Source organism: Artemia franciscana, chromosome 13 (genome assembly GCF_032884065.1).
Source record: "Artemia franciscana chromosome 13, ASM3288406v1, whole genome shotgun sequence".
Taxonomy (NCBI): Eukaryota; Metazoa; Arthropoda; class Branchiopoda; order Anostraca; family Artemiidae; genus Artemia; species Artemia franciscana.
The window spans coordinates 17,952,113-17,976,557 of record NC_088875.1 but is presented as its reverse complement, the minus strand read 5'-3'; the positions used below and the strand labels follow the sequence as shown (position 1 = coordinate 17,976,557).

Sequence of the window (24,445 nt, the reverse complement as noted above, 5' to 3'; positions counted from 1 at the left end):
GGCTGTTTGAACAGACGCACTACATTATTATTTTCGTGGAAAAGATGTTGCAATTGGGAAAGGATCGTCCTTTCAACGTCGGAAGAAATTTCGCAACGTGCATTCAATCAGAATTTCTATCACTGATGAAGTACAGTTGTAAAAATTTATGATTCTAGCCTGAGAATGGTAGAAGGGACCCTGCTCTCTCTCTCTCTCTCTCTCTCTCTCTCTCTCTCTCTCTCTCTCTCTCTCTCTCTCTCTCTCTCTCTCTCTCTCTCTCTCTCTCTCTCCCTCTTCTCTCTCTCTGTCTCTCTCTCTCTCTCTCTCTCTCTCTCTCTCTCTCTCTCTCTCTCTCTCTCTCTCTCTCTCTCTCTCTCTCTCTCTCTCTCTCTCTCTCTCTCTCTCTCTCTCTCTCTCTCTCTCTCTCTCTCTCTCTCTCTCTCTCTCTCTCTCTCTCTCTCTCTCTCTCTCTCTCTCTCTCTCTCTCTCTCTCTCTCTCTCTCTCTCTCTCTCTCTCTCTCTCTCTCACACACACTCACTTTTTTTTACCCTCTGCACGTTCAGGGTATTTAGAAGGAGAAATTTAGGACCTGTCTTCAGTGAGTTTCTTTCTAAGCCCTTGTCTGTCCTGTTTAACAAGATTACCAACTTTGCAGGAATTCTAACGATTTAGATACAAGATTTCATAGCCCTTTTGAAAAAGAAAAACTGAAAGCCTAGTTTTAAAGGCGTTTATCCTATTACCCTTTCTCCTATTTTATCGATACTTTGTGTAGGATTCCTTGCAGATTACCTAAAGGAAAAAAGTCCTACCTCTTACCAAACTGGTGGAATTTGGGAATCAAACCTGTCAAAAGTTCAATATTGATTCCTTACTCTTAAAATTGGTTGCCTCCTTATTAACAAATAGATCGTAGGTTCTGAAATGTCAGGTCACTATTCAAATCTCCTTCCGGTCCACAACGGCATACCCCAAGGAAGGTACTTTCCTAATTTCCCTCCTTTTTCAATCATGATTAACATCCTCACGAAAGGATTTCATGACCAATTGAAATTTGTTTAAACCTAACGGTTGTTGAAACTTGCTTCAGAAATTTATTAAGCGACCCTAGGAGTATCCTCAATGAAATGGAGGACTTAGACATGGCAGTAAACCCCTCTAAGTCTTTGATATTGCCGATTTGTTTGCTCAAATCCTCGCCCTGTTTTTTTAATCCGATCCCCCCCAAAATTTATCTGTCCTCATTTAAATTTCTTGGCGTTACAACTGGTTTCAAATTTAAGTGGGATAGAGAGAAAGAGAGAGAGAGAGAGAGAGAGAGAGAGAGAGAGAGAGAGAGAGAGAGAGATCGGTATATTTAAAAAATATCGTATCATAGCTAAATTTAGTTTTTTTTTTCCTACAAATTCTTACATTCAACGGCTCACTACGGCTCAGCATGGAAAATTGATGCTAAGAAAGTCACTAATGAACTGGTGTAACGATTAGTTCGTTCTTTAGGGGGCCGAAGTTTATTTTATAACCGAGTTTGACTATTGTGAGTGGCTGGTTCGGGTAGTAGCGATAGGTGGCTTGTATTGGCTAGGGCGGATTCTCCAAATTGCAGAATCACGTGTTCAAGCCGGACTTCAAGTTGACATAAGTTCAGTTTTACGAGAGCTTCATCATAGGGTATTTTGTGGCAACGGAGTATAATCCTTGTTGCTCTTTTCTGGACGAACTCTACCTCATGTAATATGTAGGCCGTGTGGATAGCAGATGGACCCAACACCAGGCTCGCCCACTTGAGCAACGGGCGAACTAAACACATGTTGGTATGGAGAAGACTTTCAGTATTACACCCAAAACGCCCCATTTTGGTAAGCGTCTGATGTCTTGCATTCGCATTATGGACGGTTGAATTAATATGGGCACTGAGACTATTATGGGTTGAAACAAATTATCTTCGATTTGGCTACGTCGATGGTTAGGTCATGACTTAAGCATTCAGTCTTTAGCTGATCAAATAAGTGGTCTGAAAACTTCTTTTTTATGACAGTGTTTTCGACTAGGTAAGTGAGCACTATGGACAGATCATCTACAAACTTGTAACGGTCATCGTGATAACTATGCAGGGAGTTAATTACAGGCAGCAAAATTATTCCAGCTAATTTAGCCCTTTATGGGGCCCTATAAGAAGTACGATGCATCCAAGTGGTTTTCGCAGAGTGCATAATTTTTGTTTTTGGCCAGTTAAGACGGCCAAAATCCGTTACAATTTCAAGGGTACGTCGTTTGGCACTCATTTTCTGGAGAATCAAGCCTGCAGTCAGGTGTCAGTCAGTTGTCAGTAAAATATCTATCGAATCTATTGTCCCTTTTGAATCTCTCTGCAACCTCATATTAGCATCTTCCAGTTTTTTAACTTGTTTTTGACTTCTTGATAAGGCTTCGATTAAAACTTCCTTTTGGCTTCTGGATAAGACTTCGGTTAAAACGCTTCGAGCAGCCTCGTGTAAAAAGGTTTGTCCTGACACGTTCAAATTTTCTAAGCTCAAGTCACAAGTATTTCTTTCTTTTTAGAATCATAGCCTCGCTACCTGGGTCACTCATTTCTTCAAGAGGTCTTTTTCTTGAGGGTTCATAGTTAGAATTGTTTGCACCCGGTTCATCAAGTAATTGGACGAAAAAACCCTCTGCCTTGTCAGGTCTCAAATTAAAGCTTCTTTCCTTTCTTTTTCCTCTGCTTTTCTTTTTTCTCCAATTTACAGCTTCTCTAGGATTTTGGCTACTCCTTTTTTCTAAATGATCTCTAGGATTTTGGCTACTCCTTTTTTCTAATGATCTAATAACCTAAACAAAGACGGCCCACAATTTGCCAAGTCCACGATAAATAATCCTCAAAAAAACTTCGGTTCCAAACTGCAAAAGTTATTTCGGTAATTGAAAGTTAATTCGTAACAACACATTTGAAGTTACACAATTGGACATATTTTAGTCAGCTTGGATATTCATAGTAGCCATTTGCAGAAATTCACGTTCTGGCCGAAGTTGAAAAAAACGGGATTACCTCAACTTCAAAAAATCAAATGCTCCAGGCAATTTACTCAAAACCGCATATGATTTCTCTCTAGCAAGATTAAAATATACAAGTTTCGTTAAAAACTAATACTCTGTTTGGCGCAAATTTTCACCTTTTTGCGTTAAAATTCGAATGATAATATTCTGCCTACTTCTTCCCGGAGGTCAGTTTAAATTTCAAGTCAGATTTTTCAGGAGGGTTTATCGTATCAAAGATATATTGATTTATATGCACTTTAGACAGAATAAGTTTTTGTTTCTTCCTGCGTTTTTTATTCAATGTGTCTCAAATAGATCTTCTAAGGTTTCTTTCCAGCGCCTTATTAGCTATTTTATCTTTACCGTGAGACTTAAAGATTTTTGTTCAACTCTGTGGTGGCTGTCTACACAGATACGAGTACAACCCACGCCACCTCAGACCTAATTTAAAAGCCAGTGTTTGTGATATATTCAAAATCCTTAAATTTTCCCTTGATTAAAGATTAAATAAGTTTTCTTTAAGAAAAGAATTAAAAAAAAATAATTTAGGTGTTTGGTTTTAGTGTCACATATAAATTCCAATGTACTTTTGAATTTATAAGCATATTTGTTTATCAAAATCTAAACCGTAACAATTCTCTAGCAAAATCAAAATATCTAACAACTCAACGGAATTACGTAAAACTAACAGTTAAATTCAGGGTTATATTTTGATATATACAGTTTAATAACTTATTTTTGTAAAAATCAGAAATGAGCCACCCAATTACTAAGCCACCAAATCGGTGGAACCCGGGCAAAATTAATAGTTGCACCCCTCCTGACTCAAATATAAATAATTTTTTTTTATATTTACATTTGAGTCAGGAGGGGTGCCATTATTAATTTTGCCCGGGTTCCACCGATGTGGTGGCTTAAGAATCGGGTTCCACCTATATACAAAAATATAAATTATCAAAATTTGTATGCATCCAGACTTTGTCATCCTGGTCAAGAATAGATAAATATTAGACAATAAAATATGTATACTACAGAAACATAATTAAATGTATACAAATAATGATGATATAAAGATCAGTCTTTTTCCTAAAATTTATAAGATATCTTGTAAATAGACTGGCCTCTGAATATATTGAAATTTTATTAATTATATATCCATCTGCTTAAATGTTTTTGGTAGCCACAAAAAATGATGAAATTCCTTGAGTTACCATTAGTTCTGACAGTGCCAGTTTAATAAATTGCTTCAAGGGATATTATATTGCGCTAAATACCCCATCAGTTACCATTCCTCTTACTCCCGAGCAGTCTCCCATTTTCTGCCAAATTCCGCATTATCATCGTCTTTATCATTAGATTAAATTTAAAAAAAAACTAGTTTTTTTTAACTGAAATTAAAGAGCGACATTAAAAATTAAAACGAACAGAAATTACTTCGTACATGGAAGGGGGTACTTTCTCATCAACGCCCCGCTCTTTATGCTTTACGCTTTGACTCTGTCTCTCATCTCTTCCATTTAAAACAGTAAAAAACTTTAGCGTAAAGAACGGGGCGTTAATGAATAAATTATGTATGGTTAGGTGTCTTACCATTGCGTAAATACAACCCTAACGTATTGGCCATTTAATGACTAACACTGCATTTTTATAACTAGGCTGTTATGCTTACAGAATCGCAACAGTCTGTAGTCATGTTTTTGTTTGTTGTTTTTGTTTTTGTCTGTAGCATTTGTTCCGCAAATGCTTTTTTAACAGCATGCGCGGATGGATTTGTCGTTTTAGGGTTGTATTCTTGAAGATTCACATCTATTAGCCTAAATTCATCGTGATTACCTTGACAAAAGACCAGATAAGTGGGCTTTCCGTGCAAATTCTTTCCAATTTGCATAATTTTCACGTGTCATAGGAGGAAGTGCTTGAATTTTGCTAGTGCAACATAAAACTGCTTCTAACGCTACATAATTACTACTACTACTACTGCTACTGCTACTATTAACTCACTGCTGCACCAAGCCACCTGAGACCAACACAGCTACCCACACTCCTCCTCCAACCTAATCTTTTTAAAGCCTCCCTCTTTAGACCCTCCCAGGAATTTCTCATTTCCTTTAAATCTTTATTTATGACATCCTCCCAACCCAGACGAGGACAACCTGCTTTCCGTGTAGCCCCAGATGGTTGGCCAAAAAGGACAACCTTCGGTAATCTGTCATCCTTCATCTGCAGAACGTGGACTAGCCATCTCAACCTTTCTTTCATTATAGCTCTAGAAAGCGGGATTGAACCTCATTTTTCGTACAACCTACTGTTTGAAATACGGTCAGTCAGCCGGGTACCCAGTAATTAAAAGTATTGTATTATTAGGAGTCGATACCAGAGCAGAAAGACTTATCTTTAACTGAGGGCCGAGCCTCGCTAATGCATCCAAGTGGATTCTAATCCAACCTGTGTAAAGTCGGCTTAAAAAACTTTCCTGCGCATCACCGAGCAGCGCACGTTAACGAAAAGGGCCTACAATTTGCCAAGTCCACAATAAGAAAGCCTCCAAAAACTTCAGTCCCATTTTGCAAAACTTATTTCGGCAATTGAAAGTTAATTGCCGAAACAACATATTTGAAGTTACAAATTTGGACACATTTTAGTTAGCTTGGACTTTGGGGAAAAATGAGCGTGGGAGGGGTCCTATCTGCCCTCCAATTTTTTGAGTTACTTAAAAAGGGCACTAGAACTTTTATGTTCCGTTAGAATGAGCTCCCTTATTACATTCTAGGTCCACTAGGTTGATGTGATCACCCCTGGGGAAAAAACAATAAAAAAAAACAAACAAACAAATAAACACGCATCTGTGAACTGTCTCGTGGCAAAAAATGCAAAATTCCACATTTTTTTAGACAGGAGCATGAAACTTATACTATAGGGTTTTCTGATACGGTGAATCTGATGGTGTAATTTTTGTTAAGATTCTAAGGTTTTTAAGGGGTGTTTCTCCCTATTTTCTAAAATATGGCAAATTTTCTCAGGCTTGTAACTTTTGACGGGTAGATTTTGGGGGAATTCTAAGGATTTAGATACAGGATTTCTTAGCCCGTTTGAAAAAGAGAAACAAAAAGCCTAGTTTTAAAGTCGTTTATCCAATTACCCTTACTCCTATTTTATCGATACTTTGCGACGGATTCCTTGCAGATTAGATAAAAGAAAAAAGTCCTACCTCTTACTGAACTGAAGGAATTTGGGAATCTAAAATCCACTTCTACTTCCCACTTCCTCGTTACTTTTATAGACTACATGAGAAAAATCCTCGAAAAGCTAAATTCCTGACTGAGTTAAATTTCCATTGACCTTCAGGAAGCATTCCACCTTATTAACCACACTATTTTAGTTGACACTAAAAGTGCAAACTATTTTAGTTTGCACTAAAGCTTAAATTTTATCCCAATTTATTAAGAATGAACCCTGAATCACAAAAGCCGTAGAATAAATAGTTGAAATTACTAAAAATATTTTAGCGTAAAGAGCGAGGTATTAGAAGGAGATGTGCCCCTCATATGGGTAATAATTTCTGTTTGTTTTAAGTTTTATTGCTGTTCCTTACTTCCAGCTTAAAAAGATTGTTCACATTTATTTTTTAATTGTTTTTTTTTTTAATAATGCTAGTAAATCCGGCTCTTCCTTCATAGAAATTTTGTTCTCCCATGACAAATTATCGATGGAAAGTTCCCCCAGCATATCCCCCTCTTCTCAACCCCTCCCCCCAACCAAAAAAAATCCTCCTGAAAACGCCTGTATGCTTTCCAATAACCATTTCTATATGTAAGCACAGGTCAAAATTTGTAACTTGTTGCCCCTCCCACGGGGACTGTGGGGGAGTAAGTCGTCCCCAAAGACATAGTTATAAGGTTTTTCGACTACGCTGAATAAAATGCCTATCTCAGAATTTTGATCCGTTGACTTTGGGAAAATAATTAGCGTGGGAGGTGGCTTAGGTGCCCTCCAATTTTTTTGGTCACTTAAAAAGGGGACTAGAACTTTTCATTTCCGTTAGAATGATTGCAACATTCTAGGACAACTGGGTCGATACGATCACTCCTGGAAAAAAATAAAAATAAACACGCATCCGTGATCTGCCTTCTGGCAAAAACTGCAAAATTCCACATTTTTGTAGATAGGAGCTCGAAACTTCTACATTAGGGTTCTCTGATACGCTGAATCTGATGGTGTGATTTTCGTTAAGATTCTATGACTTTTAGGGGGTGTTTTCCCCTATTTTCGAAAATAACGCAAATTTTCTCTGGCTCGTAACTTTTGATGGGTAAGACTAAACTTGATGAAACTTATATATTTAAAACCAGCATTAAAATGCGATTCTTATGATGTAGCTATTGGTATCAAAATTCTATTTTTTTGAGTTTTGGTTACTTTTGAGCCGGGTCGCTCCTTACTACAGTTCGTTACCACGACCTGTTTGATCAATTTTATGTTTCAATTTTTTTGGTCCCTTCGACTCGTCTAAAGCTGGATTTCAACTCACTTATTTCCACAGAAGTTGAATTAACATCCTTAAAAACACAGTTATTCATAAATGAATCTTGGATACGATCGTCAAATTTGTCGAACCTTTGGTGATCTTCTCTCATTGCTTAATGTTTCGAAACTGACAACAGATTTTCAACGCCAATTTATTTATAGAGTCAATGACGTAACTATCCATATTTAGTGTTAATTACGTAAAGTATCCTTATCATGTCAAATTTTATAGAGTATTATGTCATACCACTGCGAATCAGCCCATGCTGCTATGAATAAATTATATATGGTTAAGTGTCTTACTATTGCGTAAATACCACCCTAACTTATTGGCCATTTAATGACTAAACACTCTATTTTTATAGCTAGACTGTTATACTTACAGAATTGCAATAGTCTGTAGCCATTACACTTTTCTTCTCCTATACCAAATTTACCTAGGTTAGTATACCATGTATCCCTATTTGTACCAACCTGTGCGTTAACAGTTCCGCAAATGCTTTTTTAACAGCAGCCACGGATGACTGTCAGTTTAGGGTTGTATTCTTAAAGATTCACATCTATTAGCCTAAATTCATCGTGACTACCGTGACAAAAGACCAGATATGTGGGCTTTCCGCGCAAATTCTTTCCAATTTGCATAATTTTCACGATCCAAGTGGATTCTAATCTAACCTGTGTAAAGTCGGCTTAAAAGACATTCGTCTACATCACCGAGCAATGCACGTTAACAAAGAGGACCTACAATTTACGATAAAAAAAAGCCTCCAATAACTTCAGTCCCAATTTACAAAACTTATTTTGGTAATTGAAAGTTAATTCGTAACAACACATTTGAAGTTACACATTTGGACATATTTTAGTTAGCTTGGATGTTCATAGTAGCCATTTGCAGAAATTCATGTTCTAGCCGGAGTTAAAAAAAAGGGAATTACCTCAACTTCAAAAAATCAAATGCTCCAGGTAATCTCTAGTAAAACTAAAATATACAAGTTTTGTTAAAAACTAGTACTCTGTTTGGCAAAAATTTTCAGTTTTTTACGTTAAAATTCAAATGATAGTATTTTGTATGCTTCTTCCCGGAGGTCAGTTTAAATTTTAAGTCAGATTTCGGCATCAAGTCTGGTTTCGTGTTGCTCTAGTAGTTTCTCGACACGCCTTCTTTTTTTACTTTCTCTGTCAACTGGAAGTCTGGTTTCGTGTTGTTCCAGTGTTTCGTCCTGATGTTCAATTTTTGGTAACATTCTAAGATAATTTCTTTTTGACATTAATTGGCACTTTGACTAAATTTCTTTGAGCACCAAGCATTCTAAAGTTTAACACTTTCTTATAAACTTCATACTTTTGAGTTTCCGTTTTAAGGTTTTCGAATTACTTTAATCCATTGTCAAAATATATTGAATATTTGTGCAATTACCAGTTTTTTACATTTTAAGCAATTTAATAAAATGGAAAGAGCCTCGGTGTTTTTGAATACTTATTATTCAAAAAAAGTATTATTGAATAATTGATTAAGATATATTATTAGATTGATTAAGATAGTCAATTTAGGGCTCTGAAGCATTAAAATAAGAGCTCTGAAGCATTAAAATAAGAAGTCTGAGGCATTAAAACAAGAGCTCTAAAGTATTAAAATAAGAGCTGTGAACCATTAAAATAAGAGCTCTCAAGCATTAAAAGAGCTCTGAAGCATTTAAATAAGAGCTCTGAAGCATTAAAATAAGAACTCTGAAGCATTAAAATAAGAGCTCTGATGTATTAAAATAAGAGATCTGAGGCATTAAAATAAGAGCTCTGAAGCATTAAAATAGAAACTCTGAAGTACTAAAATAAGTGCTCTGAAGCATTAAAATAAGAGCTCTGAAGTATTTAAATAAGAGCTCTGGAGTATTAAAATAAGAGCTCTGAAGTATTTAAATAAGAGCTCTAAAATATTAAAATAAGAGATCTGAAGCATTACAATAAGAACTTTGAAGTATTAAAATCAGAACTCTTAAGCATTAAAATAAGAGCGCTGAAGCATTAAAATAAGAGCTCTGAAGCATTAAAAATAAGAGTTCTGAGGCGTTAAAATAAGAGCTCTGGAGTATTAAAATAAGAGCTCTTAAGCATTAAAATAAGAGCTCTGAAGCATTAAAATAAGAGCTCTGAAGTATTAAAATAAGAGCTGTTAAGTATTTAAATAAGAGCTCTCAAGCATTAAAAGAGCTCTGAAGTATTAAAATAAGAGATCTGAGTTATTACAATAAGAGCTCTGAAGCAGTGAAATAAGAGCTCTGAAGTATTTAAATAAGAGCTCTAAATGTTAAAATAAGAGCTCTGAAGCATTAAAATAAGAGCTCGGAAGCATTTAAATAAGAGCTTTGAAGTATTAAAATAAGAGATATGAATCAGATCTCTAAAATATAATCCCAAGCATTAAAATAAGATCTCTGAACCATTAGAATAAGAGCTCTGAAGCATTAAAATATCTTGCCCAATGGATCTACTGTCCCTTTTGAATCTCTCTGCAACCTCATATTAGCATCTTCCAATTTTTTTTTACTTCTGAAATTACAGTCACCCGTGAAAGTTGCTCCTAAGATTTTCAGTTCGTTCAAAATCGGGATAGGGACTAGAGGCATATCTATTCCGCTTCAGAGTGTTGAAAAAAAGTCTGAAGTTCTGAAGCATTAAAATAAGAGCTCTGAAGCATTAAAATAAGAGCTCGGAAGCATTTAAATAAGAGCTCGGAAGTATTACAATAAGAGATATGAATCAGATCTCTAAAATATAATCTGACGCATTAAAATAAGATCTCTGAAACATTAAGAATAAGAGCTCTGAACCATTAATATATCTTGCTCAATGTCTATCGAATCTACTGTCCCTTTTGAATATCTCTGCAACCTCATATTAGCACCTTCCATTCTTTTTTAACTTTTGAAACTATCCGCACTAGTGAAAGTTGCTCCTCAGATTTCAAGTTCGTTCAAAATCGGGATAGGGACTAGAGGCATATCTATTAGGCTTCAGAGTGTTGAAACAAATTATCTTCGATTTTGCTACGTCGATTGTTAGGTCATGACATGAGCATTCGGTCTTTAGCCGATCAAATAAGTGGTCTGAAAACTGCTTTGTTAAGATAGTGTTTTCCACTAAGTAAACGAGCACCATGGACAGATTATCTGCAAACTTGTAGCGGTCGTTGTGATAGCTAATTAGGGAGTTAATTACAGGCACGAAAATTATTCCAGCTAATTTATCGCTTTATGGGGCCCTGTAAGAAGTATGATGAATCCAAGTGGTTTTGGTGGAGAGCAGAATTTTTGTTTTTGGCCAGTTAAGAAGGCCAAAAACTGTTACAATGTCAAGAGTGCGTCGCTTGGCACTCATTTTCTGGAGAATCATGCTTGCAGTCAGATGTCAGTCAGGTGTCATTAACATATTAATCGAATCTATTGTCCTTTCTGAATCTCTCTGCAAACTCATACTAGCATCTTTCAATTTTTTAACTTCTTCTTGACTTCTTGATAAGGCATCGTTTAAAAGTTTGATTAAAACTTCCTTTTGGCTTCTTGATAAAGATCCGATTAAAACGCTTCGAGCAGCATGGTGTAAAAAGGTTTGTTCTAACGCGTTCAAATTTTCTAAGCTCAAGGCACACCGCGTCGCTTGGCACTCATTTTCTGGAGAATCAAACCTGCAGTCAGGTGTCATTAAAACATTAATCGAATCTATTGTCCTTTTTGAATCTCTCTGCAACCTCATATTAGCATCTTCTAGTTTTTTAACTTCTATTTGACTGCTTGATAAGGCTAAGCATAAAACTTTGATTAAACGTTCAATTTTGCTTATTGATAAAGAGGCTAAATAGCATCGATAAGCATCATGTAAAATGGTTTGTCCTGACGCGATCAAATTTTCTAAGCTCAAGTCACATGTTTTTCGTTTTTTTAGATTCATAGCCTCGCCACCTGGGTTACCCATTTCTTCAAGAGGTCTTTTTCTTGAGGGTTCATAGTTAGAATTGTTTGCTCTCGGTTCAACAAGTAATTGGACGAAAAAACCCTCTGCCTCGTTAGGTCTCAAATTAAGGTTTCTTTCCTTTCTTTTTCCTCTGCCTTTCTTTTTTCTCAAATTTACAGCTTCTCTAGGACGTTGGCTACTCCTTTTTTCTAAATGATCTTCTCTTGGCTTTAATCTGGTGGAGACACTTTCTGCTTCAACAGGGACTGATGCGCTTGTACTATCTACAAAACTTCTATTCGAAGTTTTAATTCGTTTCATATTGATATCAATTTTATGATTCAATTTTTTGGTCCCTTCGACTCGTCTAAAGCTGGATTTTAACTCACTTATTTCCACAGAAGTTGAATTAACATCCTTAGAAACACAGTTATTCATAACTGAATCTTGGTTACGATCGTCAAATTTGTCAAAACTTTGGTAATCTTCTCTCATTGCTTAATGTTTCGAAACTGACAACAGATTTTCAAAGCCAATTTATTTATAGAGTCAATGACGTATATATCCATATTTAGAGTCAATTACGTAAAGTATCCTTATCATGTCATATTTTCTAGAGTATGATGTCATACCACTGCGAATCAGCCCATGCTGCTATCAATAAATTATATATGGTTAAGTGTCTTACCATTGCGTAAATACCACCCTAACTTATTGGCCATTTAATGACTAAACACTCTATTTTTATAACTAGACTGTTATACTTAAAGAATTGCAATATTCTGTAGCCATTACACTTTTCTTCTCCTATACCAAATTTACCTAGGTTAGTATACCATGTATCCCTATTTGTACCAACCTGTGCGTTAACAGTTCCGCAAATGTTTTTTTAACATTAGACGCGGATGACTCTTTCGTTTTAGGGTTGTATTCTTGAAGATTCACATCTATTAGCCTAAATTCATCGTATATATATCCATACATCCCTATTTGTACAAACCTGTGCGTTAACAGTTCCGCAAATGTTTTTTTAACATTAGGCGCGGATGACTCTTTCGTTTTAGGGTTGTATTCTTGAAGATTCACATCTATTAGTCTAAATTCATCGTGACTACCGTGACAAAAGACCAGATAAGTAGATTTTCCGCGCAAATTCTTTTCAATTTGCATAATTTTCACGATCCAAGTGGATTCTAATCTAACCTGGGTAAAGTTGGCTTAAAATCCATTCGTGCGCATCACCAAGCAGTGCATGTTAACAAAGAGGACCTACAATTTGCCAAGTTCACGATAAAAAAAAGCCTCTAAAAACTTCAGTCCCAATTTACAAAACTTATTTCGGTAATTGAAAGTTAATTCGTAACAACACATTTGAAGTTACACATTTGGACACATTTTAGTTAGCTTGGATGTTCATAGTAGCCATTTGCAGAAATTCATGTTCTAGTCGAAATAAAAAAAAAAAACGGGAAATACCTCAACTTCAAAAAATCAAATCCTCCAGGCAATTTACTTAAAACCGCTTATGATTTCTCTCTAGCAAGACTTATTTCGACAACTGAAAGTTAATTCGTACCAACACATTTGAAGCTACACATTTGGACACATTTTAGTCAGCTTGGATGTTCTTAGTAGCCATTTGCAGAAATTCATGTTCTAGCCGGAGTTAAATAAACGGGAATTACCTCAACTATAAAAAAAAATCAAATGCTCCAGGTAATCTCTAGCAAAATTAAAATATACAAGTTTCGTTAAAAACTAGCACTCTGTTTGGCACAAATTTTCAGCTTTTTACGTTAAAACTCAAATGATAGTATTTTGTCTGCTTCTTCCCGGCGTTCAGTTTAAATTTTAAGTCAGATTTCAGCATCAAGTCTGGTTTCGTGTTGCCTCAGTAGTTTCTCGACACGCCTTCTTTTTTTACTTTCTCTGTCAACTGTAAGTCTGGTTTTGTGTTGCTCCAGTGTTTCGTCCTAGTGTTCAATTTTTGGTAACATTCTAAGATAATTTCTTTTTGACATTAATTGGCACTTTGACTAAATTTCTTTGAGCACCAAGCATTCTAAAGTTCAACACTTTCTAATAAACTTCAAACTTTTGAGTTTCTGTTTTAAGGTTTTCGAATTATTTTAATCCGTTGTCAAAATATATTGAATATTTGTGTAATTACTAGTTTTGTACATTTAAGCAATTTAATAAAAGTGAAAGAGCCTCAATGTTTTTGAATACTTATTATTCAAAAAAGGTATTATTGAATACTTGATTAAGATATATTATTAGATTGATTAAGATAGTCAATTTTAGGCTCTGAAGCATTAAAATAAGAACTCTGAGGCATTAAAACAAGAGCTCTGAAGGACTAAAATAAGAGCTGTGAAGCATTAAAATAAGAGCTCTCAAGCATTAAAATAGCTCTGAAGCATTAAAACAAGAGCTCTGAAGCATTAAAATAAGAACTCTTAAGTATTAAAATAAGAAATCTGAAGCATTACAGTAAGAGCTCTGAAGCAATAAAATAAGAGTTCTGAAGCATTAAAATAAGAACTCTGAAGCATTAAAACAAGAGCTCTGAAACATTAGAATAAGAACTCTGAAGCACTAAAATAAGAACTCTGAAGTATTAAAATAATAGATCTGAGGCATTAAAATAAGAGCTCTGAAGCATTGAAATAAGAGCTCTGAAGCATTAAAATAAAAACTCTGAAGTATTAAAATAAGAGCTCTGAAGCATTAAAATAAGAACTCTGAAGCATTAAAATAAGAGCTCTGAAGTATTAAAATAAGAGCTCTGAAGCATTAAAATAAGAGCTCTTAAGCATTAAAATAAGAGCTCTCAAGCATTAAAAGAGCTCTGAAGTATTAAGATAAGAGATCTGAGGCATTACAATAAGAGCTTTGAAGCATTAAAATAAGAGCTCTGAAGCATCTAAATAAGAGCTCGGAAGCATTTAAATAAGAGCTCTGAAGTATTAAAATAAGAGATATGAATCAGATCTCTAAAATATAATCCCAAGCATTAAAATAAGATCTCTAAAATATTAGAATAAGAGCTCTGAACCATTAAAATATCTTGCCCAATGTCTATCGAATCTACTGTCCCTTTTGAATCTCTACAACCTCATATTAGCATCTTCCAATTTTTTTTCTAACTTCTGAAACTACAGTCAATAGTGAAAGTTGCTCCTGAGATGTTCAGTTCGTTCAAAATCGGGATAGGGACTAGAGGCATATCTATTCCGCTTCAGAGTGTCGAAAAATTTCTGAAGTTCTGAAGCATTAAAATAAGAGCTCCGAAGTATTAAAATAAGAGCTCTGAAGCATTAAAATAAAAGCTCTGAAGCATTAAAATAAAAGCTTTGAGGTATTAAAATAAGAGCTGTGAAGCATTTAAATAAGAGCTCTCAAGCATTAAAAGAGCTCTGGAGTATTAAAATAAGAGATCTGAGGCATTACAATAAGAGCTCTGAAGCATTAAAATAAGAGCTCTGAAACATTAAAATAAGAGCTCTGAAGTATCAAAAGAAGAGCTCTGAAGCATTAGAATAAGAGCTCTGAAGCATTTAAATAAGAGCTCGGAAGTACTAAAATAAGAGATATGAATCAGATCTCTAAAATATAATCCCAAGCATTAAAATAAGATCTCTGAAGCATTAAGAATAAGAGCTCTGAAGCATTAATATATCTTGCCCAATGTCTATCGAATCTACTGTCCCTTTTGAATCTCTCTGTAACCTCATATTAGCACCTTCCAATTTTTTTTTAACTTCTGAAACTACAGTCACTAGTGAAAGTTGCTCCTCAGATGTTCAGTTCGTTCAAAATTGGGATAGGGACTAGAGGCATATCTATTCCGCTTCAGAGTGTTGAAACAAATTATATTCGATTCTGCTACGTCGATTGTTAGGTCATTACATGACCATTCGGTCTTTAGCTGATCAAATAAGTGGTCTGAAAACTACTTTGTTATGATAGTGTTTTCGACTAGGTAAGTGAGCGCCATGGACAGATCATCTACAAACTTGTAACGGTCGTCATGATAGCTAAGCAGGGAGTTATTTACAGGCAGGAAAATTATTCCAGCTAATTTATCGCTTTATGGGGCCCTGTAAGAAGTACGATGAATCCAAGTGGTTTTCGTGGAGGGCAAAATTTTTGTTTTGGGCAGTTAAGAAGGTCAAAAACCGTTACAATGTCAAGAGTGCGTCACTTGGCACTCATTTTCTGGAGAATCATGCCCGCAGTCAGATGTCAGTCAGGTGTCATTAAAATATTAATCGAATCTATTGTCCTTTTTGAATCTCTCTTCAAACTCATATTAGTATCTTTCAATTTTTCAACTTCTTCTTGACTTCTTAATAAGGCTTCGGTTGAAACTTTGATTAAAACTTCCTTTTGGCTTCTTGATAAGGCTTCGATTAAAACGCTTCGAGAAGCATGGTTTGAAAAGGTTTGTCCTGACGCGTTCAAATTTTCTAAGCTCAAGTCATAAGTATTTCTTTTTTATAGAATCATAGTCTCGCTACCTTGGTCCCTCATTTCTTCAAGAGGTCTTTTTCTTGAGGGTTCATAGTTAGAATTGTTTGCACCCGGTTCATCAAGTAATTGGACGAAAAAACCCTCTGCCTTATCAGGTCTCAAATTAAAGCTTCTTTCCTCTCTTTTTCCTCTACCTTTCTTTTTTCTCAAATTTACAGCTTCTCTAGGACTTTGGCTACTTTTTTTTCTAAATGATCTTTTCTTGGCTTTAATCTAGTGGAAACATTTTCTGCTTCAACAGGTAGTGAAGCTCTTGTACGATCTACAATATTTCTATTCGAAGTGTCGATTCTTTTCATATGGATATCAATTTCATGAAAAAATTTTATGATCCCTTCGATTCATCTAAAGCTGGAATTTGGCTCACTTATTTCCACAGAAGTTGAGTTAACATCCTTGAAAACAGAGTTATTCATAAATGAATCTTGGTTACGATCGTCAAATTTGTCAAACTTTTGGTGATCTTCTCTCATTGCTTAATGTTCTGAAACTGACAACGGATTTTCAGAGCCAATCTATATAAATAAAAATAAGTTGTCTGTGTGTGTGTTTGTCGAGTGACGTCATGTTTGTCGACTGACGAAATTACAGACCGGGACATCGAGACATAAATGGTGACCGGGACATCTATCTATCTATCTATATACTAGCTGTTGGGGTGGCGCTTCGCCCCCCACCCCCCTCCCAAGCCCCCCAAGTGCGTAAGTCGTTACGCGCCATTGTAGTTGTTTCCCTGTGTCCCACCTGTGAATATATATATATTTATGTTTTTAACTACGTAAAACTTGCGAATATACAACATTCTTTGCTGTCCCATTGTCTGTGTATATAAATAGATTGTCAGGCTTACCGACTCTTGAACATGCAACATATAATGGTCCGTGGGAAAACAATCCGTATTCAGATTTATACCTCATGATTCTAATGATTGCCTCTAGCTTTGTTGATTGTGATTGCTAATCGACCATTCCCTCTGTTGCCGTCGTCATTTATATATCCCCCTGTTCCCCCGGTGTCCCCGTTGTAGTTGTGTCCCGGTCGTCATTTATATTCCCTGTGTCCCGGTCGTCATTTGTGTCCCGGTGTCCCAGTCTGTGATTTCTCTTTGAGTGTCCCGGGCGTCATTTATATTCCTTGTATCCCGGTGTCCCGGTCGTCATTTGTGTCCCGGTCTGTATACACATTCGTTTTTGAATTGGTCTTTTTTTAGTTTTTAGTTTTTTACCTTTTTTTAGTTTTTTAAATTATACCTCATGATTCTAATGATTGCCCTTGAGTTTCGTTGATGGTGATTGCTAATTGAACATTCCCTGTGTCCCCGTCGTCATTTATATATCCCCCTGTGCCCTCGGCGTCCCCGTTGTAGTTGTGTCTCGGTCGTCATTTATATTCCCTGTGTCCCGGTCGTCATTTATATTCCCTGTGTCCCGGTCGTCATTTGTGTCCCGGTGTCCCAGTCTGTGATTTCTCTTTGAGTGTCCCGGGCGTCAGTTATATTCTTTGTGTCCCGGTGTCCCGGTCGTCATTTGTGTCCCGGTGTCCCGGTCTGTATACACATTCGATTTTGAATTGTTTTTTTTTAGTTTTTAGTTTTTTACCTTTTTTTAGTTTTTTTAATTGTACCTAATGATTCGAATGATTGCCCCTGAGTTTCATTGATGGTGATTGCTAATTGAACATTCCCTGTATCCCCGTCGTCATTTATATATCCCCCTGTGCCCCCCGGCGTCCCCGTTGTAGTTTTGTCCCGGTCGTCATTTATATTCCCTGTGTCCCGGTCGTCATTTGTATCCCGGTGTCCCGGTCTGTATATATATTCGTTTTTGAAATGGTATATGATGAAATAAATTTTTGTATTTTTCCCCTTTTTTAGTTTTTTTTTTGGTTTTTACTTTTTTTTAGTTTTTTTTTCTTTTTTCTTTTTCTTAATCTTTATTTTTAAAGATTAAAGATTAATCTTTATTTAATCTTTCTCAAAGAGAAAGTGACCGGGACACAAGGAATGATTAATTAGCAATCACCTTCAACAAAGCACCGGGAAACAAATGACGACCGGGACACAGGGAGTATAAATGACGACCAGGACATAAGTAAAAAAAAAAACTAAAAAATAAAAAAAGGTAAAAACTACAAAAAACTAAAAAGAAAAAAAAACTAAAAGCTAATAAAAAAAAACTAAAAAAGCTACAAAACTAAAAAAACGAAAAACGAAAAAAAAAATAAAAAAAAGAAAAAAAAATGAAAAATAAAGGAGAAAAACAAAACTAAAAAAAATAAAGATTAAGAAACTAAAAACTAAAAAAAACCAATTCAAAATCGAATGTGTATACAGACCGGGACACCGGGACACAAATGACGACCGGGACACAAAGAATATAACTGACGCCCGGGACACTCAAAGAGAAATCACAGACTGGGACACCGGGACACAAATGACGACCGGGACACAGGGAATATAAATGACGACCGGGACACAGGGCATATAAATGACGACCGAGACACAACTACAACGGGGACGCCGAGGGCACAGGGGGATATATAAATGACGACGGGGACACAGGGAATGTTCAATTAGCAATCACCATCAACGAAACTCAAGGGCAATCATTAGAATCATGAGGTATAATTAAAAAAACTAAAAAAAGGTAAAAAACTAAAAACTAAAAAAAAGACCAATTCAAAAACGAATGTGTATACAGACCGGGACACCGGGACACAAATGACGACTGGGACACCGGGATACAAGGAATATAAATGACGCCCGGGACACTCAAAGAGAAATCACAGACTGGGACACCGGGACACAAATGACGACCGGGACACAGGGAATATAAATGACGACCGGGACACAACTACAACGGGGACGCCGGGGGAACAGGGGGATATATAAATGACGACGGCAACAGAGGGAATGGTCGATTAGCAATCACAATCAACAAAGCTAGAGGCAATCATTAGAATCATGAGGTATAAATCTGAATACGGATTTTTTTTCCACGGACCATTATATGTTGCATGTTCAAGAGTCGGTAAGCCTGACAATCTATTTATATACACAGACAATGGGACAGCAAAGAATGTTGTATATTCGCAAGTTTTACGTAGTTAAAAACATAAATATATATATATATATATATATATATATATATATATATATATATTCACAGGTGGGACACAGGGAAACAACTACAATGGCGCGTAACGACTTACGCGCTTGGGGGGCTTTGGAGGGGGGGGCGAAGCGCCACCCCAACAGCTAGTATATAGATAGATAGATAGATGTCCCGGTCGCCATTTATGTCTCGATGTCCCGGTCTGTAATTTCGTCAGTCGACAAACATGACGTCACTCGACAAACACACACACAGACAACTTATTTTTATTTATATAGATTGGCTCTGAAAATCCGTTGTCAATTTCAGAACATTAAGCAATGAGAGAAGATCACCAAAAGTTTGACAAATTTGACGATCGTAACCAAGATTCATTTATGAATAACTCTGTTTTCAAGGATGTTAACTCAACTTCTGTGGAAATAAGTGAGCCAAATTACAGCTTTAGATGAATCGAAGGGATCATAAAATTTTTTCATGAAATTGATATCCATATGAAAAGAATCGACACTTCGATTAGAAATATTGTAGATCGTACAAGAGCTTCACTCCCTGTTGAAGCAGAAAATGTTTCCACTAGATTAAAGCCAAGAAAAGATCATTTAGAAAAAAAAGTAGCCAAAGTCCTAGAGAAGCTGTAAATTTAAGAAAAAAGAAAGGTAGAGGAAAAAGAAAGGAAAGAAGCTTTAATTTGAGACCTGATAAGGCAGAGGGTCTTTTCGTCCAATTACTTGATGAACCGGATGCAAACAATTCTAACTATGAACCCTCAAGAAAAAGACCTCTTGAAGAAATGAGGGACCAAGGTAGCGAGACTATGATTCTATAAAAAAGAAATACTTATGACTTGAGCTTAGAAAATTTGAACGCGTCAGGACAAACCTTTTCACACCATGCTTCTCGAAGCGTTTTAATCGAAGCCTTATCAAGAAGCCAAAAGGAAGTTTTAATCAAAGTTTCAACCGAAGCCTTATTAAGAAGTCAAGAAGAAGTTGAAAAATTGAAAGATGCTAATATGAGTTTGAAGAGAGATTCAAAAAGGACAATAGATTCGATTAATATTTTAATGACACCTGACTGACATCTGACTGCGGGCATGATTCTCCAGAAAATGAGTGCCAAGTGACGCACTCTTGACATTGTAACGGTTTTTGACCTTCTTAACTGGCCAAAACAAAATTTTGCCCTCCACGAAAACCACTTGGATTCATCGTACTTCTTACAGGGCCCCATAAAGCGATAAATTAGCTGGAATAATTTTCCTGCCTGTAATTAACTCCCTGCTTAGCTATAATGACGACCGTTACAGGTTTGTAGATGATCTGTCCATGGTGCTCACTTACCTAGTCGAAAACACTATCATAACAAAGTAGTTTTCAGACCACTTATTTGATCAGCTAAAGACCGAATGGTCATGTAATGACCTAACAATCGACGTAGCAGAATCGAATATAATTTGTTTCAACACTCTGAAGCGGAATAGATATGCCTCTAGTCCCTATCCCAATTTTGAACGAACTGAACATCTGAGGAGCAACTTTCACTAGTGACTGTAGTTTCAGAAGTTAAAAAAAAATTGGAAGGTGCTAATATGAGGTTACAGAGAGATTCAAAAGGGACAGTAGATTCGATAGACATTGGGCAAGATATATTAATGCTTCAGAGCTCTTATTCTTAATGCTTCAGAGATCTTATTTTAATGCTTGGGATTATATTTTAGAGATCTGATTCATATCTCTTATTTTAATACTTCCTAGCTCTTATTTAAATGCTTCAGAGCTCTTATTCTAATGCTTCAGAGCTCTTCTTTTGATACTTCAGAGCTCTTATTTTAATGCTTCAGAGCTCTTATTTTAATGCTTCAGAGCTCTTATTGTAATGCCTCAGATCTCTTATTTTAATACTTTAGAGCTCTTATTTAAATGCTTCACAGCTCTTATTTTAATACTTCAGAGCTTTTATTTTAATGCTTCAGAGCTTTTATTTTAATGCTTCAGAGCTCTTATTTTAATACTTCGGAGCTCTTATTTTAATGCTTCAGAACTTCAGAAATTTTTCGACACTCTGAAGCGGAATAGATATGCCTCTAGTCCCTATCCCGATTTTGAACGAACTGAACATCTCAGGAGCAACTTTCACTATTGACTGTAGTTTCAGAAGTTAGAAAAAAAATTGGAAGATGCTAATATGAGGTTGTAGAGATTCAAAAGGGACAGTAGATTCGATAGACATTGGGCAAGATATTTTAATGGTTCAGAGCTCTTATTCTAATATTTTAGAGATCTTATTTTAATGCTTGGGATTATATTTTAGAGATCTGATTCATATCTCTTATTTTAATACTTCAGAGCTCTTATTTAAATGCTTCCGAGCTCTTATTTAGATGCTTCAGAGCTCTTATTTTAATGCTTCAAAGCTCTTATTGTAATGCCTCAGATCTCTTATCTTAATACTTCAGAACTCTTTTAATGCTTGAGAGCTCTTATTTTAATGCTTCAGAGCTCTTATTTTAATGCTTCAGAGCTCTTATTTTAATACTTCAGAACTCTTATTTTAATGCTTCAGAGTTCTTATTTTAATGCTTCAGAGCTCTTATTTTAATACTTCAGAGTTTTTATTTTAATGCTTCAGAGCTCTTATTTCAATGCTTCAGAGCTCTTATTTTAATGCCTCAGATCTATTATTTTAATACTTCAGAGTTCTTATTTTAGTGCTTCAGAGTTCTTATTCTAATGTTTCAGAGCTCTTGTTTTAATGCTTCAGAGTTCTTATTTTAATGCTTCAGAACTCTTATTTTATTGCTTCAGAGCTCTTATTATAATGCTTCCGATTTCTTATTTTAATACTTAAGAGTTCTTATTTTAATGCTTCAGAGCTCTTGTTTTAATGCTTCAGAGCTATTTTAATGCTTGAGAGCTTTTATTTTAATGCTTCACAGCTCTTATTTTAATCCTTCAGAGCTCTTGTTTTAATGCCTCAGAGTTCTTATTTTAATGCTTCAGAGCCTAAAATTGACTATCTTTTTTTAACGATACTAGCCAAAATGTCTGGGGGGTCAAGGTATTTACCGACTTGGTTGTCATTTTTATTTACTATTTTTCTTGAGAAAACGACTGTTTTAAGAAAAACAGACTACAGCATTACATCACACAGACTACAATTATTCTGTCTTCTGTGTGGATTTTCTTGACTTTTTTTAAAGCACAACTCTTGCCTAGAAATGATCTTTAACCTATGAAATGGGTAGAAATTTGTTTCGGAAACACCATTTCTGTCCACGAGAAAATAGCGATTTTCTTGTTAGCGCTTGTCGACTATGTCCAGCTTTCCTGCTCTCCGACACGGCGGCTGGGCCCAAAACATTTGAAAAACTGAACGAGCCGTGGTTAAAATGTGGGAAAACTTACAAATAAAAGAAGTAAGAAGTAAAAAGTATAAAAGAAGTAAGCTTGTAATTCAATATGGAAACTAAATTATAAAATGCAGAATAAGCAAGAGGAAGTCGTGTTAATACAAAAAGTCGTGCCTTGCAGTTTTTTGGTTCATCCATACACATCCTGTTTTGTCATGGTTCCAGTTGGACTATCCCTCTGAGGCGAGAACAAATAGTATTCTTTGATTATTTTTTTTTTTATAAAACAATATTTTCCTGGGCTTCGCCTGGATTCGGGGCAAACAATCTTTTTCAGGGATTTGCTTCTGGGCAAACTACCTGTCCGGTGAGAATAGGAAGTTCACGTCTTCATATTTTTCTTATCCGTAAATCGGCTGTCACGTCAGCTTGGATTTTTTTTTTTAATATTCCTTCAGACCTAGCTGATTGTGAATCATATTTGACGCTGTAAACCGGATACGTCAGCTACATGCATCGTGAAATATGACTTTTTGGGATCCCAATACGTAACTGGAGGGATACCTTTGACATCGCAAAAGTTGTCCGTCTGTCCGTCCGTCTGTAAGCACGATAACTCTCGAAGAGAATGAGATATTTTCATGAGACTTGGTGTGAGGATTCTTTGGGTCAAAAGTAAGGCCGAGTCTGGATCAAATAGTGAATTTTTGGGATCCCATCGTAACCTTTGGTCTTGTTTTTGTATCCTCTCAAAGTTTGAACAAAATATTTCAACCCTTTCGAGAGTTGTGGTGCTAGCAGTCGGACAAAACTTAATGAAGTCATCCCGTCACTGATGTTTGGGGGGGGAGACTTGTGATTAATAGGTTCCCTTTTTTCAGGACCAGCGGAAATCTTCCAGATATGAGCAAGGAAGTTGTGGTTGTGGCGGCAACTGGGGAAAGCAGTGAGTACAGTGAAGAAGAATCAAGAGATGCCTTCCTTCCAGTCTATAGCATACAAGAAAGAGACTCTGTGGAAAGAGTAAAACTGTCAGACAAGGGAAAGGGCAAGAAATTGAATCTGTTTCAAGGGAAAGGGCAAGAAATTGATGATGACCTGCAAGAAGTTTACTGCACAACTTCAAAAGGCTTTGTTCACGTGCAGGGCTTCAAAGGGAGAGAGAACTTGTCACAGCAAAAAGGGGAAGCCTCACCTGGGCCATCAAAGGGCTTTGCCAGCCCTATTCAAGTACAAGGCATTAAAGCGATAGAGGTTTTGCACAAGAACTTGCAGCAAAAGAGAAGTGAAGCCTCACCCGTTCCTAGACCTTCGAAGGACTTTGTCAGCCCTATTCAAGTACAGGGCCTTAAAGTGACAGAGGCCTTGCACTTGCCGCAGCAGAGAAGTGAAGCCTCACCGAGAGCTTCCAAAGGCAATGCCAATCCCAATATTCTTGTACAAGGAGGCAAAGGGGCAGATGACTCGGGCGGAAGTTCCGAGCAGACTAGAAATAAAGCCTTACCAGAACGAGAGCCCCCAGTCAAGAAGACAAAAAAAGAACCAATTAAAGGACAGTCAAGTGCAGATGCCCTTATTGAGGAGGCTGCAAAAGCCCTGCGTAGTATCGTTGAGACCCCAATGAACCAAAACCAGTCGCGAAATTTTGGATACTGCCAGTCATTGGCTGCCCAGTTAGACAGCTTCACACCTCTTGTGCAGGCAAGAATCAAAGCAAAGTTTGCTTCAATCGTTTTAGAAGAGATGGAAAAGCTTGAAAAACATTAAAAGACCTGCTAATATTAAGTGTTTGGTTAGAGAAGTGGTAGATTTTGAATTTGGCTTTTTCAAGATTCTAGTTGACATTATAACTTCCTTTAGTTCGAGTGCATTTGTAATGTTCATGTGACTTTGAACGTCAGATGAGAAGATTTAAGTTAGTCTGCTATTATAAATAATTCCATTTTTAGT

General features: G+C 36.3%; 1 protein-coding gene across 3 annotated transcripts in view; it reads left to right on the top strand.

Moving 5' to 3' along the window:
• The window catches only part of LOC136034609 (uncharacterized), a 59,867-nt gene extending 35,450 nt beyond the window's left edge, over nucleotides 1-24,417 (top strand). For all 3 annotated transcript variants that reach the window (XM_065715892.1, XM_065715891.1, XM_065715893.1), the window contains one exon: nucleotides 23,377-24,417. In XM_065715892.1, coding sequence (XP_065571964.1) covers nucleotides 23,399-24,262 — 864 coding nt within the window. In that variant the 5' untranslated portion in view covers nucleotides 23,377-23,398 and the 3' untranslated portion in view covers nucleotides 24,263-24,417. The remainder of the gene's footprint in view (nucleotides 1-23,376) is intronic.
• The last annotated feature ends 28 nt before the right edge of the window (nucleotides 24,418-24,445 follow it).